At 36.9% G+C, this 20927-nt stretch overlaps 1 protein-coding gene across 3 annotated transcripts in view; it reads left to right on the top strand.

Moving 5' to 3' along the window:
- Nucleotides 1-20603, top strand: part of TGFBR1 (transforming growth factor beta receptor 1) — an 89398-nt gene extending 68795 nt beyond the window's left edge. For all 3 annotated transcript variants that reach the window (XM_060014448.1, XM_060014446.1, XM_060014444.1), the window contains exons 5-9: nucleotides 519-686; nucleotides 2469-2625; nucleotides 12042-12166; nucleotides 13171-13301; nucleotides 16289-20603. In XM_060014448.1, the coding sequence (XP_059870431.1) occupies nucleotides 519-686; nucleotides 2469-2625; nucleotides 12042-12166; nucleotides 13171-13301; nucleotides 16289-16414 (707 nt within the window). In that variant the 3' untranslated portion in view covers nucleotides 16415-20603. The remainder of the gene's footprint in view (nucleotides 1-518; nucleotides 687-2468; nucleotides 2626-12041; nucleotides 12167-13170; nucleotides 13302-16288) is intronic.
- Nucleotides 20604-20927: the final 324 nt, after the last annotated feature.

Below are 20927 nucleotides of genomic sequence, written 5' to 3'. Positions count from 1 at the left end.
TGTCATTAAAGCTTGCAGTTCTCATTTAAGCTCCCTTTCAGTTTCCAATAATATTCCATTCCCACTATAGCCACACTAGGTTCCAGGTACTTCTCATCTTCTTCCCTCCCTCCTCCCTTGTTTCCCTCCCCGCTTCCAGAAACAATTGTTGAGCACCTAACCTGAACCAGGCACCTAACTTGAACCAGGCATTCCTCGAAGCATTATCGCAGCCCTGCTACCATCTGTGTGGACTCAACATCACCATTTTTTAACTATGATTCCCTCTCTCTTGAATGGGATTAGTTATCCTTGCCTTATCTCAAGATTAAAGGGGCTTACTTTAAGGATCTAAAGGATACATACGTGAAAGTATAAGAAAACTGAAATATAAGAAAATATGAAAGAAATATATACAAATTTGAGGTACCAACATATTGCAGTTGTGTGATTCAGGATTGAGAGTAAAAAATGATAACTTTTGAATAAATCATAAATGTTCTATAGCCCATCTGAAATATTGTTATTCTACTTGGCAGACAATGGTACATGGACTCAGCTCTGGTTGGTGTCAGATTATCATGAGCATGGATCCCTTTTTGATTACTTGAACAGATACACAGTTACTGTGGAAGGAATGATAAAACTCGCTCTGTCCACAGCAAGTGGACTTGCCCATCTTCACATGGAGATAGTTGGTACCCAAGGTAACTCAAAGCAATCCTGTTATTTAAGCTTTAAATTCCCATGGATCTAATGTCTGTTCAGAAAATTTTTGCAAGAAGTCAGCTTAATTGGAGATATTTAAAATGAGTTTTTAGATGAGAATATTTTACCTTTCTGTTGAAAATCTAAGGTGGAGTTATGAATCTGGGAATTTGTTCAGAGATTCTCCAGTCATTGTAACAATACTGATATTTTTGTAAGTTCTTAAAAGTAGTAGCGTTTAGTCTTTCTTGTGATTTTTGAGGATCTTGATTTTGGAATTTAGTTTATGTGCAGTACCATATGAAATGTGAAAAAGCTTTGTAAACATCAACATGCTCCATAAATGCTATCTGGCTATCTAATAATTATATTTGACCCTAGGATAAGGAGACTGCATGAGACAGTTTTACAGTTGAAAAATTGAATACTAAGTTTATGAAATTTTTATGCTTTGATTTTTGTGCCATATAAGATATCAGATGCCAATATATTCTCTGCTGTAATGATTATCCACTTGCTACCTGATGACTCCCCCAACTCCCAACTTTACAACACACATGCTGTTTTACTATCTCAGCCAGCCCCATCTTTGTAATTTTTATTATTGTTGATTATAATAGCTTTATTGAGTTATAATTTACCCATTTGGTATACAATTCAGTGGGTTTTAATATATTCACAGAGTTGTACAGCTATCACCACAATCAGTTTTAGAACATTTTCATCATCTTAAAAGAACCCTGTAGTTCTTAGCAGTAGCAGTCATTCCCCATTTCCCCCCAAACTCTTTAGCCTTAGGCAACCTCTAATATACTTTCCATCTCTATAGATTTGCTTATTCTGGACATAGCATACAAAAGGAATCATACAATATGTGATCTTTTGTGACTGGCTTCTTTCTCTTAGTGTATTTTCAAGGTTCAGCCATGCTGCAGCATTTATCAGCAATTCATTCTTTTTTATGGCTGAGTAATATTTCATTGTATGGATATACCACATTTTGGGTATCCATTCATCAGTGATGGACATATGGGTTGTTTCCACTTTGGGCTGTTATGAATAATGCTGCTATGAACATTGTTGTACAAGTTTTTGTGTGGACATGTTTCCAGTTCTCTTGGATATATACCTGGGAGTGGAATTACTGGATCATATAGTTACTCTAAAGATTTGTGAAACTGCCAGACTTTTTTTTCCAAGTGCCTGTACTATTTTACATTTCCATCAGCAGTCTCTGAGGGTTCCAAGTTTTCCACATTGTAATTATTACTTTTTAATTTTAATTATTTTTAAATTATTTTTAAAATTTTATTTTTTTTCATTTTAGTGAGAAGACTAAATAAATAGATTAAAATACATAGTCCCTGCATAGTACAACTTTTTCTAGTGGTATTAAGGTATTATACATTTAGTGAGTACATTCCAGTTGATAGACAAAGGAAGTGATTGAGATTCTTGGTTCTTGAATTCGAATATCAGTGACTAGGATTCCTGTAAAAAATTCATAGGGTATCAACAAACTAGTATCTTTAACCCCCAGTCTTTGCATATTAGACTTATATTTTTTGAGCATCATCCATTTTCTTTGAAGAAATGTAATTTCAGCAACTTTTTGTGTAATGATTCCCTTAAGGTGGTTTAGTAATGGCTGAGGTATTGCGGTGATGGGGGTTGAAATGCTTCGACACTGGGATGGGAGGAGAAGCTTTTGAACCTAAAGGTGAGATTTGTGATTGGTATTACCCTTTAAGCAACCATGTTTAATTTTTTTCTTTCTTTAGGAAAACCAGCCATTGCTCATAGGGATTTGAAATCAAAGAATATCTTGGTAAAGAAGAATGGAACTTGCTGTATTGCAGACTTGGGACTGGCAGTAAGACATGATTCGGCCACAGATACAATTGATATTGCTCCAAACCACAGAGTGGGAACAAAAAGGTATACTTATGGCTACACAGTGATTAATATGTTCTGAAATTGACTTCTTTTCCTTCTCATTTCTAGATACATATCTTTTCTGAAACTCGACCTTGTACTTTATTAGATTGCTCACAGGTAGAAGATCTCATGGTCTTGCCTGCTCTGAAACCAAGGTTACCTGACTTAAAAAGGTAACTGCTGATGAAAGGTGGCCTTTCCAGAAAATATTACCGTTATCATAATAGTAGCTAATGTTTATGGGGTACCTACTATGTGCCAATCATTTTAATGGGTCTTTTATGTATATCATTTATTATTCTCTACAAATGTTGTGCTGTAGTTAGCCCAACTGTTTTCATATTTTTATCTCCTGAAAACATGCCTTTCTCTCTTCAAATTTTCCCATGTGCTGTATCCTAGAGCATAGTTTCTGCTTTTATTTCCCTAGCTTGTACTTAGTCTTCCTTTCTCATAGAAATCCTTTTCTGGACTGTTAGATGTCCTTGGCAAGGGCCCTCACTGCATGCTGAACTTGGACCATTGAGGCACTTAGCACATTATAACTGTCCATTTATTTGTCTGTATATTCCATTGGATCATAAGCTGCTTGAGAGCAGCCTTGTATTCCCAGCATCCATTTGTGCCTAATACATAGTAAGTCCTCAATAAATATTTGTTGAGTCTATGAGTACTCAAAGGACCTAATTAGGTAGGTATCACTACCCTCAATTCAGAGATGAGGAAACCGCCTTGTGGAGGTTAAGTAATGTGGCCAACCAACCTCATGGATGGTAAGCTGAAGAGCCAAGATTTGAACCTGGGCCTTTCTGACCCAAAAGGCTTTGCTCTGTGTATCACACAGCATTTGCCACCACATATCTTCAAACTGCTACCTTGGACTTGAATAGAGCCAATGGTCTATCTCAGTCGTATTTGTGACTTATGGATTCGACAGGGACTCTCAGATCTCTTGACTCAGTGTTCCAGGCAGTGGTTGCTGCAGGTCTTTGTGAGTCCTGGGACTTTTGAAGCCTCAGAACTGTGCAAGGTGGTATCAATAGGAGAACTGGCATTCATTTTTATCTATTATTTTGTTCCCTGGAGTATGTCTTTGTCTTTCCTTTTATCCTGTATTAGTGAGAAGACTTCTAGATTAAAATATAGTACATAGTACATAGCCAAGTAGGTGGTGTACATTAGGACACCTAGGATAGTCAGTTATTACTTGTGGGTCATTGGAAACTTAGATCATAAGGCAGATAGCATAAAATTGCTGTTTCAGCTTTTCATGGGATTTGGTTGACATCATTAATTTGCAAACTAGTTGGGATATTTAATATTTTTCTTGAGTCTAATATGATCTCAGTTATGTGTGGAAGCTTGAGCTTCAGAGATCAGACCCAGGGAGAGGACAGGGGTGGGCTGTGTAGAAACAGTCTGAAGGGGCTGGAGGCTGGTGCAACTGACTGCACCTGAGGTTATACACAGAGGAAGCCTGGGCTGCCTTAGAGGCCAGGTGCCATTGTGTGGGCAGTGCATGAGGGGAGGGTTGGGACCTGCCATTACAGCCTTTTTCCTGGCATGAGCTCTCAGGCAGCAGGACACAGCCTACACAAACTCCTGGAGCAGTCACAATACATACCCCACCCCTCCACCCCAGGCTCCAGGAGCGATCGATCGTGAGCTGCCTCTGCTCCCCTCATGCGCTCTGGGGGCACACGTGAGCTGCCACCACCACCAACCCCAGGACCAGGCATCCGCCGCCACATCTGCACACCCTCTTTCAAGGGGATAACTGCCAGCACATGCTGAGGAAAGAGGTGACAGGCGTCCATACTAAAAACAGCCCTTGCACCAAAAGTATTAAACCCACACAAGGTACACAGGGACACCCCCACATATAAACAGTCTTCCAAGATCACCATCAATAACTGTTTCTCCTAAACTCACCGAATAAGAAATACAAGTAAAGTGAAGAAGCAGAGGAACCACTCCCAGTTAAAAGACCATTAGAATTCCCCTGAAAGAACAAACAATGAAACAGACCTCTTCGGTCTAGGGGACACTGATTTCAAAAAGGAAATCGTGGAAATACTGAAGGAATTAAGAAAGGCTATCAACAGAAATGCAGAGTACTACAAAAAGGAACTAGAAACCATAAAGAGGAACCAAGAAAAATTAGAAGAAAACTCACTTGTTGAGACGAAAACTAAAGGCAATGAATAGCAGAATAAATAATTGAGAAGAACGAGTAAGTGAACTGGAAGATAGAATATGGAAATCACCCAATCAGGATGGCAGACAGACAAATGAAAAAAAGAGACCTATGGGATAATATAAAGCATGCCAATCTAGGCATAATAGGGATTCCAGAAGGGGAAGAAAGAGAAAAGGGGATCGAAAATGTATTTGAAGAAATTATGACTGAAAACTTCCCAAACCTAAGGAAGGAAACAGATATCCAGGTACAGGAAGCACAGAGGGTCCCAAACAAGGTGAACCCAAACAGATCTACACGACGACCTATTATAATAAAAATGGCAAAAAGAGAGGATTCTAAAGGCAGCAAGAGAAAAACAAAGAGTTAATTACAAGGGATCCCCCATAAAGTTATCAGCTGATTTCTCTACAGAAATGTTGCAGGCCAGAAGGGAGTAGCAAGATATATTCAAAGTCCTGAAAGGGAAAAATCTGCAACCTAGGATACTCCAGCCAGCAAGATTATCATTGAGAATAGAAGGAGAGAGAAAGAATTTCTCAGACAAGCAAAAAACTAAAAGAATACAGCAGTACTAAAGCTATCCTAAAGGGAATATTGAAAGGTCTTCTCTCAATAGAAAAGGAGTAACAGTCTATAGGGAAGAGAAAATCACAATTGGAAAGCAAATTACCTAAATAAGCCAGTACACACACAGATTAAAAAAAAAAAATTCTGTGAAAGTAATGGTAACCACAATGAACAGCAAAAGGATGAACATGAAGATGTAAAAGAGGACATCAAACTCATAAAATGTGGGGAAGGAGGGTAAGAAAATGTAGATTTTTTTTTTTTTTTTTTCCATTTCCTAGATGTGTTTGAGCCTGTATGACTACCAGTCTAAGGCAAGTAGATATAGGACGGGGTTAATATATTTCAGAAACAGAGTAAACACAAATCAAAAACATATAGTAGATTGACAGAAACAAAAAAGAAGAGAATGTCAGTGTAATACAAGAGAAAATCATCAAATCACAAAAGGAAAAATAATAGAAAAGGACAAAGAAGAAATATAAAATCAACAGGAAAACAAGGTCAAAATGGCAATGAATAACATATCTATCAATAGCTACTTAAATGCCAATGGACTAAATGCTCCAATCAAAAGACAGAGTGGTAAGCTTCTGCACAGCAAAGGAACCCATAAACAAAACAAAAAAACAACCACAGAATGGGAGAAAATATTTGCAAACTATGCAATGGACAAGGGCTTAGTCTCTAAAATTTACAAACAGCTCATATGGCTCACTATCAAAAAAAGCAACCCAATCAAAAAATGGGTGGAAGACCTAAATTGATATTTCTCCAAAGAAGACATACAGATGGCCAAGAGGCACATGAAAAGATGCTCAGCTAATTATTAGAGAAAAGCAAATCAAAACTACAATGAGGTATCACCTCACACCAGTCAGAATGGCCATCATCAAAAAAATCTACAAACCATAAATGCTGGAGAGGATGTGGAGAAAAGGGACCCCTCCTACAACTGCTGGTGGGAATGTAAATTGGTACAACCACCATGGAGAACAGTATGGAGGTTCCCTAAAAAAACTAAAAATAGAACTACTATATGATCCAGCAATCTCACTCCTGGGCATATATCCAAGAAAACCATGATTCAAAAAGATACATGCATCCCAATGTTCATTGCAGCACTATTTAAAATAGCCAAGACATGGAAGCAGTCTAAATGTCCATTGACAGAAGAATGGATAAAAAAGATGTGGGGTGTGTGTGTATTCACACACACACGTGTATATATACATATACACACACACACACACACACAATGGACCATTAGCCATTAAAAAGAACGAAATAATGCCATTTGCAGCAACATGGATGGACCTAGAGATTATCATACTAAGTGAAGTAAGTCAGACAGAAAAAGACAAATATCATATGATATCACTTATATGTGCAATTTAAAAAATGATACAAATGAACTTATTTACAAAGTAGAAACAGACTCACAGACTTAGAAAACAAATTTATGGTTACCAAAGGGGAAAGGTAGGGGGGAGTGATAAATCAGGAGGTTGGGATTAACATACACAATACTATATATAAAACAGATAATCAATAAGAACCTACTGTGTAGCACAAGGAACTCTACTCAGTACTCTGTGATAACCTATATGGGTAAAGAATCTGAAAAAGAATGGATATATATATTAACTGAACAACTTTGCTGTACACCTGAAATTAACACAACATTGTATATCAACTGTACCCAAGTATAAAATAAAAAATTAAATTAAAAAATAATAAAAATATACTCTCTCTCAAAAAAAGAGATCTCAATATCCTGTGGTAAACCATAATGGAAAAGAATATGAAAATATATATATATATATATATATATATATGTGTATATCTGAATCACTTTGCTGTACAGTAGAAATTAACAACATTGTAAATCAACAAGAATAAAATAAATTTTTTTAAATAGAAAAAAAGAGTGGCAGATTTGATAGAAAAAAACAAGAGCCTACAATATGCTGCCTACAAGAGACCCACTTTAGGGCAAAGGACACACATAGATTGAAAAGTGAGGGGATGGAAAAAGATTTCATGCAAATGAAAATGAAAAGAAAGGGGAGGTTGCGATACTCATATCAGACAAAATAGACTTTCAAACAAAGCCCATAAAGAAAGATAGAGAAGGACACTATATAATGATAAAAGGATCGATACAGGAAGAGGATTTTATACTTGACAACATATATGCACCTAATAATATAGGAGTACCTAAATACATAAAACAAATACTAACAGACATAAAGGGAGAAACTGATGGGAATACAATAATAGTAGGAGACTTTAACACCCCATTCACATCAATGGACATATCTTCTAGACAGAAGATCAATAAGGCAACAGAGATCCTAAATGACACAATAGAACAGTTAGGCTTAATTGACATTTTCAGGACATTACATTAAAAAAAAAAACCAGAATAAACATTCTTTTCAAGTGCACATGGAACATTCTCTAGGGTTGACCACATTACTAGGGCATAAAACAAGCCTCAACAAATTTAAGAGTATAGAAATTATCTCAAACATCTTTTCTGACCACTGCAGCATGAAACTAGAAATCAACCACAGAAAAGAAATGAGAAAAAAAAAAAAGATTACATGGAGACTCAATAGCATGCTACTAAAAAACCAATGGGTCAATGATGAAATCAGAGAGGAAATTTTAAAATACCTTGAGGGACTTCTCTGGTAGTCCAATGGGTAAGGCTCCGCACTCCCAATGCAGGGGGTCTGGGTTCGATCCCTGGCCAGGAAGCTAGATCCCACATGCATGCTGCAACTAAGAAGTCTGCATGCTGTAACTAAGAAGTCCACAAGCCGCAACTAAGTCTGCATGCCACAACTAAAGATCCTGCGTGCCACAGCTAAGACCCAGCGCAGCCAAAATAAATAAAATAAATATTTTTAAAAATACCTTGAGACAGATGACAAAACACAACCATACAAAATCTATGGGATGGCAGCAAAAGCAGTTCTTAGAAGTTCATAGCAATACAGACCTTGCTCAAAAAACAAGAAAAATCTCAAACATCCTAACCTACTACTTAAAAGAATTAGAAAAAAGGAAAAAGGAGAACAAACAAAACCTGAGAGCAGAAGGAAGGAAGTAATAAAGATCAGAGGGAAAAATAAGAGATTTTAAATAAAATAGAGATTTTTTTAAAAAAATAGAAAAAAATCAATACAACCAAGAGCTGGTTCTTTGAAAGGATAATCAAAATTGACAAACCTCTGGCCAGGCTCACCAAGAAGAAAAGAGAGAATCCAAATAAAGTAAATGAAAAAGGAGACAGACATAACAACTGATACTGCAGAAATACAAAAAACCATAAGGGAATACTGTGAACAATTAAATGCCAACAAATTTGACAACCTAGAAGAAATGGACAAGTTTCTAGAAACATACAGCCCACCAAAACTGAATCAAAAAGAAATAGATACATACAGCTGATTCACTTTGTTGTAGAGCAGAAACTAACACAACATTGTAAAGCAGTTACATTCCAATAAAAAAATAGATAATTTGAACAGACTGATCATTAGAGGTGAAACAATCTGTAATTTAAAAACTCCCTACAAACAAAAGTCCAGGACCAAATGGCTCCACAGGTGAATTCTACCATACAAAGAAGAACTTACATTGATCCTTCCAACTCTTCCAAAAATTGAAGAGAACACTCCCAAAGACACTCTATGAAGCCACCATCACCCTGATACCAAAACCAGACAAATACACCAGCAAAAAAGAAAATTACAGGCCAATATCATTGATGAATCTAGATGCAAAAATTCTCAACAAAGTATTAGCAGACTGAATCCAAAACACACAAAAAAGACCATACACCATGACCAAGTGGGATTCACTGCAAGTTCACAAGCATGGTTCAACATTCACAAATCAATGTGATACACCACATGAACAAAAGAAAAGACAAAAACTGCATGATTGTCTCAATAGATGCAGAAAAAGCATTTGACAAAATTCCATTCATGATAAAAAAAAACTCTTACCAATGTGGGTACAGAGGGAACATAACAAAAGCTATTTATGACAAACCCACAGCCAATATAATACTCAGTGGTGAAAAGCTGAAAGCCTTCCCACTAAAATCTGGAACAAGACAAGGATGTCCACTCACACCTCTTTTACTTTTATTCAACCTGGTATTGGTAGTCCTAGCCACAGCAATCAGACAAGAAAAAGAAATAAAAGATATCCAAATTGGAAGGGAAGAGGTAAAGTTGTCATTATATGCAGATGACATGATTCTACATATAGAAAATCCTGAAGACTCCACACATCGATTACTAGAACTGATAAGTGAATTGAGCAAGGTAGCAGGATACAAGATTAACATACAGAAACCGGTTGCATTTCTTTACACTAACAATAAAACATCAGGAAGGGAATGTTAAAAACAAAAAACAAAAAACTTTCAAAATTGCACCCTCAAAAATAAAATACTTAGGGGCTTCCCTGGTGGTGCAGTGGTTGAGAGTCCGCCTGCCGATGCAGGGGACACAGGTTCATGCCCCAGTCCGGGAGGATCCCACATGCCGCAGGGCGGCTAGGCCTGTGAGCCATGGCCACTGAGCCTGCGCGTTCAGAGCCTGTGCTCCGCAATGGGAGAGGCCACAACAGTGAGAGAGGCCCGCGTACCGTGAAAAAATAAAAAATAAAATGCTTAGGAATAAACCTGCCCAAGGAGGTGAAAGACTTGAGAACTCTAAAACATTAATAAAGGAAACTGAAGATGATTCAAAGAAATGGAAAGATATCCCATGCACTTGGATTGGAAGAATATTGTTAAAATGGCCATACTACCCAAAGCAATCTACAGATTTAATGCAATCCCTACAAAATTACTCATGACGTTTTTCACAGAACTAGAATAATCCTAAAATTTATATGGAACCATAAAAGACTCAGAATTGTCAAAGCAATCCTGAAGAAAAAGAACAAAGCAGGAAGCATAACCCTCCCAGACTTCAGACAGTACTACAAAGCTACAGTAATCAAAACAGCATGGTATTGGCACAAAAACAGACATATGGATCAGTGGTACGGAATAGAGAGCCCAGAGATAAACCCACACCACTACAGTCAATTAATCTTCGACAAAGGAGACAATAATATACAATGGAAAAAAGACTCTCCTTCAGCAAGTGGTGTTGGAAAAGTTGGACAGCTGCATGTAAATTGATGAAGTTAGAACACACCCTCTCACCATACACAAAAATAAAACTCAAAGTGGCTTAAAGACTTAAACATAAGACATTACACCAAAAACTCCTTGAAGAGATCACAGACAAAACATTCTCTGACATAAATTACACCAGTGTTTTCTTAGGTCAGTCTCCCTAGGCAGTAGAAATAAAAACAAACAAACGGGACCTAGTCAAACTTCCAAGCTGTTGCACAGGAAAGGAACCATTAAAAAAATGAAAAGACAAGCTACAGAATGGGAGAAAATATTTGCAAATGATGCGACTAACAAGGGCTTAATTTCCAAAATATACAAACAGCTCATACAACTCAACAACAAAACAACCCAATCGAAAAATGGGCAGAAGACCTAAATGTGCATTTCTCCAGGGAAGAAATACAAATGGCCAACAGGCACATGAGAAGATGCTCAATTTCACTAATTATTAGAGAAATGCAAATCAAAACTACAGTGAGGTACTACCTCACACCAGTCAGAATGGCCATCATTAAAAACTCTACAAATAAAAAATGCTGGAGAGGATGTGGAGAAAACAGAACCCTCCACTGTTGGTGGGAATAATGTAAGTTGGTACAGTCACTATGGAAAACAGTATGGAGAAAACTAAAAACAGAATTATCATATGATCCAGCAATCCCACTGCAGGGCATATATCCAGAAAAAGCTAATCAAAAAAGATACATGCACCCCTGTGTTCATACCAGCACTATTTAAAATAGCCAAAACATGGAAACAACCTAAATGGCCATCGACAGATGAATGGATAATGAAGATGTGGTATACAGATACAATGGAATACTGCTCAGCCATGAAAAAGAACAAAATAATGCCATTTGCAGCAACATGGATGCAACTAGAGATTATCATACTAAGTGAAGCAAGTCAGAAAGAGAAAGACAAATACCATATGATATCACTTATATGTGGAATCTAAAATATGACAAATAATCCTATCTACGAAACAGAACCAGATTCAGGGACAAAGAGAACAGACTTGTGGTTGCCAAGGGGGAGGGCGTTGGGAGAAGGATGGAGCGGGAGGTTGGGGTGAGCAGGTGTAAGCTATTATATGTGGAATGGATAAACAACAACGTCCTACTGTATAGAACAGAGAACTATATGCAGTATACTATGATAAACCATAATGGGAAAGAATATTTAAATAAGAATATATATATGCATAACTGAATTTCTGTTGTATAGCAAAGTGATTAACACAATATTGTAAATCAACTATACTTCAATTAAAATTTATTTTTAAATTTAAAAAACAGCAGAAGCATAGTGAAAGGGGGAAAAGGTCAAAATTAATATTGACCCTCCCCCCCAGGAGTAAAAGGAAGTTTATGAAACAGTTTAAAAGTAATGTCACTATTACATAAAATAAAATGCTGACTTCTTTTTTAGGTACATGGCCCCTGAAGTTCTAGATGATTCCATAAATATGAAACACTTTGAATCCTTCAAACGTGCTGACATCTATGCAATGGGACTAGTATTCTGGGAAATAGCTCGACGATGTTCCATTGGTGGTAAATCTCTCTCCCCTCCCCCAACATTTTGTCATGAACAAGTGGTTCAAGAATTGCCTTTTTTATTGAATGAAATTGTTTACCCAGTGATCACTGAGAGTGCCAGAAAAAATGAAAGAGATAAATGACATGACATGCTTTATCCTAGTGTATAGTTTTATCCTAATACACAGCTTTATTCCAGTGTAGTCTTTTTCTATTTCCACTTGAATTTTGGGAAGCAACAGAAACCAACCCCTTGTTATGTTGCAATATAGATACTTAGAATGGATGACTACTTGAGAGGCCACCCAGGAAGCTATTTCTAGCATGTACCTGAGTCAGACTGATTTTTTCCCCCTGAGATTATGGTTATTTTCTCAATCTTGAGAGCTGGAAATTACATATACAGAATACATATACTGCGTTGCATTACTTTTTTAAAGTAAGTTTGTGTTAGACTGAGCACTTTCAATGTTTACTTGAGAAATAGTCTCTTATCCTTGAGGACCAGGCTCACCAGACTAGTGCCTCAGGGTTTTGAGGCAGTGAGGGGTGGAGTAGCAAATAGGACAGGTTATTGACAGATGCAAGTAGAGGAAGGGACTTGCACCTCAGGCTTGCCTTGTAAGATTCACACCTTAGTGATAGAGTGTGTGTATCCCCGTACCAACTGAGAGGCTGTGCACTTGTAGAATAAAAGGTTTCATTTCTTGCGCATTAGGGTTCTGGGAGAAAATCTCGTCATCACAGCTCATAGTTAACCATCATTAAAATAGCCTTTGCTGATCCCATGGCAATACTTAGTTTCAAGGTGTGGGCTCAGTACTGACTCAAGGAGGTGGGTTGTTGATGGAGATGTGGATGAGAGACTGCAGTCTGTAAGCTGTGTTCCATTTACCTGATTTAGTAATGGGACACTGTAACAGGACTCTCAGCTGTTCTTTTTCTGTCTGGTCAAAGAATGCTCTGACATTATCTGAGTAAATCCTTCAAAATAGATTTTTTTTTCTCTACCAATGTAGGAATTCATGAAGATTACCAGCTGCCTTATTATGATCTTGTACCTTCTGATCCATCAGTTGAAGAAATGAGAAAAGTTGTTTGTGAACAGAAGTTAAGGCCAAATATTCCAAACAGATGGCAGAGCTGTGAAGTGAGTATTTATTTTGGATACTACACAGTTCTCTAAACTGCTTCTGGTTAGTAAGTGGAAATTTGCTACTTTAAGGAAAACAGACATTAAGAATCCCCATTCCTTTATTTTTCATGGCTGTTAAACCAGTGAGTAAAAGTAGAATAATTTGTTTTTTATGTTCAATTTTAAGTATATTGAAAGGGCTGTGGAACGTTTTCAGTGGCCATTAGTGTATCAGAACAGTGTTTAGATCTGCCAATGAAACAAGCCTCCTACATGTTTAATTAAAGCTTCCCTTCAATCAGGGCAGCCCAGAATAGTGGGATGAGTGCTGGATGGAATTAGGAGGCCTGTATTCTAGATCAGCCTGGCTACCATTTCAGAGTCTGACTTTGGGCAAACCACTTCTGTTTTCTGGACCTTAATACGCCTTTTTGTAAAATGAGAGATTTGGATGATTATGAAGATGGTTCAGATGATTTTACATTTTATTCATCTCACTGCCCATATGACTATTCACCAGGAATTTGGGGAAAGTGCTTTACAGCAGTGCCTGAGCTTTTCAATCCCAGCTCTTACAAAAAGTTTTAGAAATATTTTTGTAGTTGTACCTTTAAAGAATTCATAAGAAAAATTTTATTTAATCTGTCCTTAATTGCTAGCTGTTACTATTATAATACTATTATAATATTGGTGAAACAAAGCATTTCCCTCCAGATTTGATGTTTTGTAGTTTAGGAAGAATAAAAAGCTGGTTACTTAAGTAGTTGATTTTACATCTTAAAATAATGTAGGCCTTAGTAGACACCTTTGACATCAAGAGAGTTCCTTGGCTACCTCCAACCAAATCAAGTATCCAGGCCCAGATAAAATATATTGTGTGCTCACAGAATCTGCATGTTTTAACGAATGGAATTGGGCTAGATCTTGTCTTGTAAAAATTTGATCTTGATACTACAAAGCAGTTACAAATTGGAATTACTCATGTACTCATTCAGTGATTAGAGCAGATTAGTATTAAACAGATGGCTTTTTAAGCATGAAGGAGAGTTAGCAGTTAACATTAAAAATGCACATGCAATTTGCACTTACTCTCACAGCATGCTGAATTAATGCCATCACTGGCATTTTTGGTTTTTTCTCCATTTGGCTAGTTTTCTATGCACTTATCACTAACTCAATCTTTCACTTTTCTAGGGTTTTACAAATCTCTCAATAGCTGAAACACATCAAGAATTTGAAACTGATAGGATACCTACAGAAGTATCTTCAGAACCGTCTGACTTTTTCCAGTCTGGACTGGTTGTTCTCTAGGCCAGCTTTCATCTTGGGATATCCCTCACCTTTCACCCGTGATTCCCTTTGCCTCTTTTATGGTGAATCCTCCTTCCTGGATCCCACATCTTCCTGTTTCTTGGTTTGCTCATTTTCCCCCTCTCTCAGCTCTCTGCTCAGATGTTACCTTGTCAGTGAGACATTACCTCTCAACCTATTTAAAATAGCACCTTCCTTCCCTGGCATATTTTATCTCCTTCTCTAAACGATGTTTCTCCTTAACACTTACCATTGACAGTCCATGTATTTTGCTTATTTATTAATTATATGCTTTAGCCTTCTAGAATATCAGCTTTATGAGAGCAGAAATTTTGTCTGTTAGTTCACTGCTGTTAGTTCCCTAACACCTAGGATGGTTATCTAGTAGACTATAGGCACTCAGTTTGTTGGATGAATTCATGTATGGGCTGGGCCCTTGGTCATTTTTATCTGGAAACAAATGTTCATTTCTAGGGAATTTTCCTCAAGTATTTCCTTGATGTGTTCCTTTCCATTTTCCTCTGTTCTTTTTGTTCAGCTCTGGTTATGAATGTAGATGTCCTGAACAGGCATTCTAATTTTCTTATCTTTTCCCTCCTATTATCCATCTCTTTGGGGGTTTTTTTCTCAACTTTCTGGGAGATGTATCAGCTTTTATCTTTTGAGTTTTTTATTATTATTATTCAGGTTTATCTTCTAGTTCTGTAAAGTTTTTCTAAAACCAAACAAAACCCAAAAAATTATCGATAAGTCCAATATCAGTGTTTTCTTTTTATCTCTTTGAGGATATTAATGATAGATTGTTGATACTGTCTTCTTTCTATACACCTTCTGTTTTCTCCAAGGTGCTTTTTTCTGTTTTTGTCAACTTCTGCATTTCATATTACTTTCCTCAAATGTTTGATCAAGCTCATACTCTTCATGTATAAAAGGGGCACTGAAAGCTGATGGGAAGCTTTGTGCACACGAATGGAGCTTATCGTCATCAACTGTGATGTGAGCGTGATGTAACTGGGTTGCTTCCTTGGGGAACCACTGATGTCAGTCTCTTCAGGCTTTTCCTCTTGGGCGAAAGACTCTTCCAGTCTCTTACCTGGAGGATTATGTAAAGTCAGTGGCCGTGTTTTCGGAAGAAAGTTTATGCTCTTAGCGTTCAGTGTGTTGTCAGTGTGGAACTTCGCCATGTTCCCCAAGACAGAAATCTCAGTTCTACTCTCTCAGGTGCGAACCTCTCGACTTCTGCTGGGGTGGGGGTAGGGCAGTCACCCAGCTGTGTGAGGTTGGGCGGGGGGCGGGGGGGCAGCTATCTGGGGTTCTAGCTCCTTTGGCTGATCCTATTTTTAGCCTGAACTCCACCCCAGGGGTACTTGATGCAGTTAATTCCTCACTTCTGGGGGGCATTTCATGGTGAGTCAGGTTCCTTCTTTGCCTTGAACAACTCTGCTTTAGTATTCAGCCTTTTCAGTCTACAAAGTAAATCACCCCTTGTCCATCTGCTTTCCAGCTCCTGGCACCAGTACCCTGTTGATGGGTATTTAGGTCATTTCTACTCACTTGCTATTACAAGTAATGCTGAAACAGAAATACTTGTATATATGTTATTTTAAAAGAAAATTTACAGGTAAAGATTATTATCCAAATCAGTGAAAAGTGGTGCATGCGTTAATGATCTTTCTTGTCTTTTCTTGTAGGCCTTGAGAGTGATGGCTAAAATTATGAGAGAATGTTGGTATGCCAATGGAGCAGCTAGGCTTACAGCTCTGCGGATTAAGAAAACATTATCACAGCTCAGTCAGCAGGAAGGCATCAAAATGTAAATTCTGCGGCTTTGCCTGAACTCTACTTTTTCTTCAGATCTGCTCCTGGGTTTTAATTTGGGAGGTCAGTTGTTCTACCTCACTGAGAGGGAACAGAAGGATATTGCTTCCTTTTGCAACAATGTAATAAGGTCAATTAAAAACGTCCCAGGATTTCTTTGGACCCAGGAAACAGCCATGTGGGGTCCTTTCTGTGCACTATGAACGATTCTTTCCCAGGACAGTTAACAAAATGTTGTGTGGTCTACCTTTATTTTTTATTAACACAAAACGTTTTTTTAAATGATTGCTGGTCTTAACTTTAGGTAACTCTGCTGTGCTGAAGATCATCTTTAAGGGTAAAGGAGCTGAATTGCTGAGTTATATGAAACATTTCTTATTTTTAAAGAAAGTGATTTACTCCTGGTTAGTACATTCTCAGAGGATTCTGAACCACTAAAGAGTTTCCTTGATGCAGACTTTGAATGTACTGTTCTATAATTTTCAGGATCTTAAAACTAACACTTATAAAACTCTTATCTTGAGTCTAAAAATGACCTCATATAGTAGTGAGGAACATAATTTATGCAATTGTATTTTGTATATTATTATTGTTCTTTCACATATTCAGAACATTACATGCCTTCAAAATGGGATTGTACTATACCAGTAAGTGCCACCTCTGTGTCTTTCTAATGGAAATGAGTAGAACTGCTTAAAGTCTGTCTCTGTGTGTTAAAACGTGTAGTGTTTTAATTCAAAAGTTTATTTACCTGGATAACCCAGACTTTTTCTGTTTTGTTTTTTGGAAGAGTTTTTCTGGTATGTCATTTGGTATTCCATTTTGAAAATGCCTTTTTCCTACCAAAATGTGCTTAAACCACTAAAGAAATGAAGTGGCATTAATTGGTAAATTGTTATCATGGTCATGTTTGAATATTCTCACGTCACGCTTTTGCATTTTAATTGTGTTGTCTAAGTATACTTTAAAAGAATCAAGTGGCACTCTAGATGCTTATAGTACTTTAATAATTTAAAATCTGTAGCATACAGACTAATTTTTCTAAAGGGAAAGTTTGTCTAGCTGCTTGTGAAAAGTTGTGTGGCATTCTGTAAGCCATTTTTTTTCTTTATCTGATCAAAGACAGTGTTATTTTTTTAAGAAATGAGCTACGTTTAAAATTAGAATATGGTTAATGTTAAATGATAGGCCTTTTTCTTGGAAGGTAAAGGTAGTTAATAATGTGGATAACAGTGTGTGAGAGAGTCACATTTGTTGTGTAGGAGTCAATGTTCTGTGGATTTTCTGTCTTTGTACCTAAGGTTAGAGTTAGTGTGGTTTTGAGGTCTCACTACACTTTAAGGAAGGCAGCTTTTAATTCAGTCTTTCCTTCTCTGTGCAGATACTGCAAATGCCTAATTCACATGGTTATGGAATGAATTCGGTGCACCCTTGATATTTGGGAAAGTGGTAGCTAAGGAATATTCTGAGGAGAGGTTCTCCATTTACAGATGTTTTTGGTCAAATTAAATGTTTAAGGCAAATTTGTCATGGTCTTCTCACATTAAGTTGAAACTAGCTTATAATAACTGGTTTTACTTCCAGTGTTAGAAAGTCTGCAAGATTTTTACAGTTTTCGAAGTCCTCTTTATCACTGTGATCTTAATCTGGGGGTGGGGGTGGGGAACCTATCATAGCTGTGAGGCAAGACGTTCACCTTATAGTGCTATCAATTTCCTGATGAAAGGGTCAGAATAACCTGTACAGTATTTTGGTAAGAGATAGTGGCCACTTATGCTGACTGAGCTGCATTCTGTTAATGTCTTATCTCTTATACATAGAACAAATCTGAAAGACTATTTGGTCTTAAAGCCAAAGTAATTTCAGAATGAATGACATATTACATAGGAATTTAGTGTCAATTTTATGTGTTTAAAAATGTCATGAGGAAAATATGTTTAGAGGTTAATATTTTGAGTCCAAATTTGAGGGGTTTTTGTAGTTACCATGATTTCATCAAAGCAAATGAGTGAGTTTGAGAGGTTTGTTTTTTGTAATTGTGTTATATTTCCTGTTTATTAATCTCTAGCTCTGTGATCAGGTACTTTAAAAAATTTTTTTGGCCATTTACAAGCCTACCAGATCTGCTTTATGAAATCCAGGGGACCAATGCATGTTAATCACTAAAGCTATTTTTATATAATTTTAAGAACATACCAAAAGTTCTTCTCTGATTTAAAGTTGTGATACATGATTTCTCACTTTCATATAAGGTAATCAACTTTTGCTGAAGATATTCTTCATTAAGTCAAAAAATAAGTTACAATTTTACTGTTCTTGCCTAAATGGATAAAATGTACTTTTGATGAATCAGGGAATTTTTTAAAAGTTGGAATTTAGTTCTAAATTGGGTTTACATGTTACTCTAGATAATTCCATTTTCTTGGCTAATGATGGTTTGATAACCCCAATTGGCTAGTATTGAAAATGAAAGTAACTTAAAAGATTTATAGATCATGATTACTGTGGCTATAACTGCAGAAAAATTTGAGAATGAATTTTATTATTTAAAAACACAAACCTTTGTTTATACTGCCTATCTTCAGATGCTCACTTTCCAAGTTTCAGCTTGGCTAAAATATACCTTCAGGCAAATTATCTGTCCACGTCCACTTTGTTAGTGTCCCCAGAGGAACGGGGATGGGGGTCGGGTATGACCTAGTGGGGTGTTAGACATTCCTGGTCCTTTCTTAATATCTCAGCTCTCTCTCTCCCAAACTGCCTTCCTGCTGGTCCCTGACTCAGATTGGGATGGCAGCTAGGTGGTAGCTGTGGCAATGAAGCAGTAGCCAGTTGTATCTTCCATAGGACAGGGTAAGGTCCAAAGAGCTGAGCCTCTAGTTATGCTGTAATGATAGTGCTCAGGAAGTGCCTCGAGTCAGGATACAGTGCCATGGTCATCAGAAATTCCAAATTTCAGTTCTTAAAAACTTTCATTGGTCACTTGGCCATTTTGCAGCTCATACATGGATTACCTTTTTTTTCCTCCTCTACATTAAAGAACTGTCACATACAGAATATTTTGTAAAACAAGATGGCAAAGTGCTAATTAAAATGCACAGCAAAATTAGTATTCCATTAGACATGTCATATCAAGAGTTTATTTTTACGCCTGCACTGAAAGAGTGGTTGTAAGTAAACTGTTTCTTGACCATGGCAGTGTTCTGGCTCCAGATGGTAGAGAGTCCAAATACTGGTTCTGTCACAGCTTGGCAGAAATTGCCAATTCAGATGTTTTTGAGAGTCTAAAGAATAGCTCATGACATGTACTACAGCTTCTTGAGTGTTTTGTAATGCTGGGATGCCCATGGGCCCTCTCTCTAGAAATGCTGGACTTCTAGGACATTCTGAGGATTGTCAGTACATTTAAACTTTTCAACCCTATTATGCAGTCTTATTTGTAATTGTAAACTTTAAAAAATGTGGTTAATAACATTCAACCAGTTTCTTAAAGCTTAAAAAGAACTTCAGTGAATGTTTTCATTTTTAAATGAATTTTGTGAATTGAATATCATGAACCATGTTTTGATATCCCTTTTTCACATTGTGCCAATGGAATGGGGTGTTTGGTATTTCTTTATATGTCAAGGAGATGCTTCAAAATGTCAATTGCTTTAAACTTAAATTACCTCTTGAGAGACCAAGGTACATTTACCTCATTGTATATATGATGTTTAATATTTGTCAGAGCATTCTCCAGGTTTGCAGTTTTATTTCTATAAAGTATGAGTATTATGTTGCTAAATTACTCAAATGGTACTGTATTGTTTATATTTGTACCCCAAATAACATCTATACTTTGATTTCTATATTTTATTGTATTTGTGCAAAATCCTTTTGGCTTTATCACTGTAATCTCTGGCCTATAAGATGTGTACAGAAAATGTCCATATAAATTTTCATTTAAGTTGGATGATTTTGAGATTTCTCCTCTAAAGAGGAGAGAAAATACAAAAACTGCAGTTCCCCATAAGTTTTTTTAAACTGTATATTGTATTTGTAGTAATATTCTGAATGAACTGTAAATAGGAAGTAGAGGAATAATGCTTATGTCAAGTCCTAACACTACAGTAGAAAAATGGAAGCAATGCAAATAAATTACTTTTTTTCCCAAGTGCTAGTGGCATAATTTAAAATAAAGTGTGTATATTGGAGTGAGCCATGCTGTTATGAAATGCAGTTGCTGTAAATAGAGACTAGAATCTTTGGATGACTACCTGGTACAGGTTACAGTATCAGAACATGTTTGAGAAGTCCCCACAGGTGCATCTGTGTGTGTGGAGGCTTCTTTCCACATGCTTGGAGGTTATTGATCTGTCAGTGGACAGGATGGGACATGTCTACATGTGAACTGCTTTGCCTCTGGCTCAGCAGATTTTGCTAAGTTTGTGTTAAAGTGGTGTTTAAGTTTTTCAATGATTTTCAAAGGAAATTTAGAGTATTTTCATCTTCTAAGTTTTACCTTATTTTTCC

Source organism: Delphinus delphis, chromosome 6 (assembly GCF_949987515.2).
Source record: "Delphinus delphis chromosome 6, mDelDel1.2, whole genome shotgun sequence".
NCBI classification, from domain to species: Eukaryota; Metazoa; Chordata; class Mammalia; order Artiodactyla; family Delphinidae; genus Delphinus; species Delphinus delphis.
Note: the sequence above shows the minus strand (reverse complement) of the source record. Positions and strands in the feature narration are given on the sequence as shown.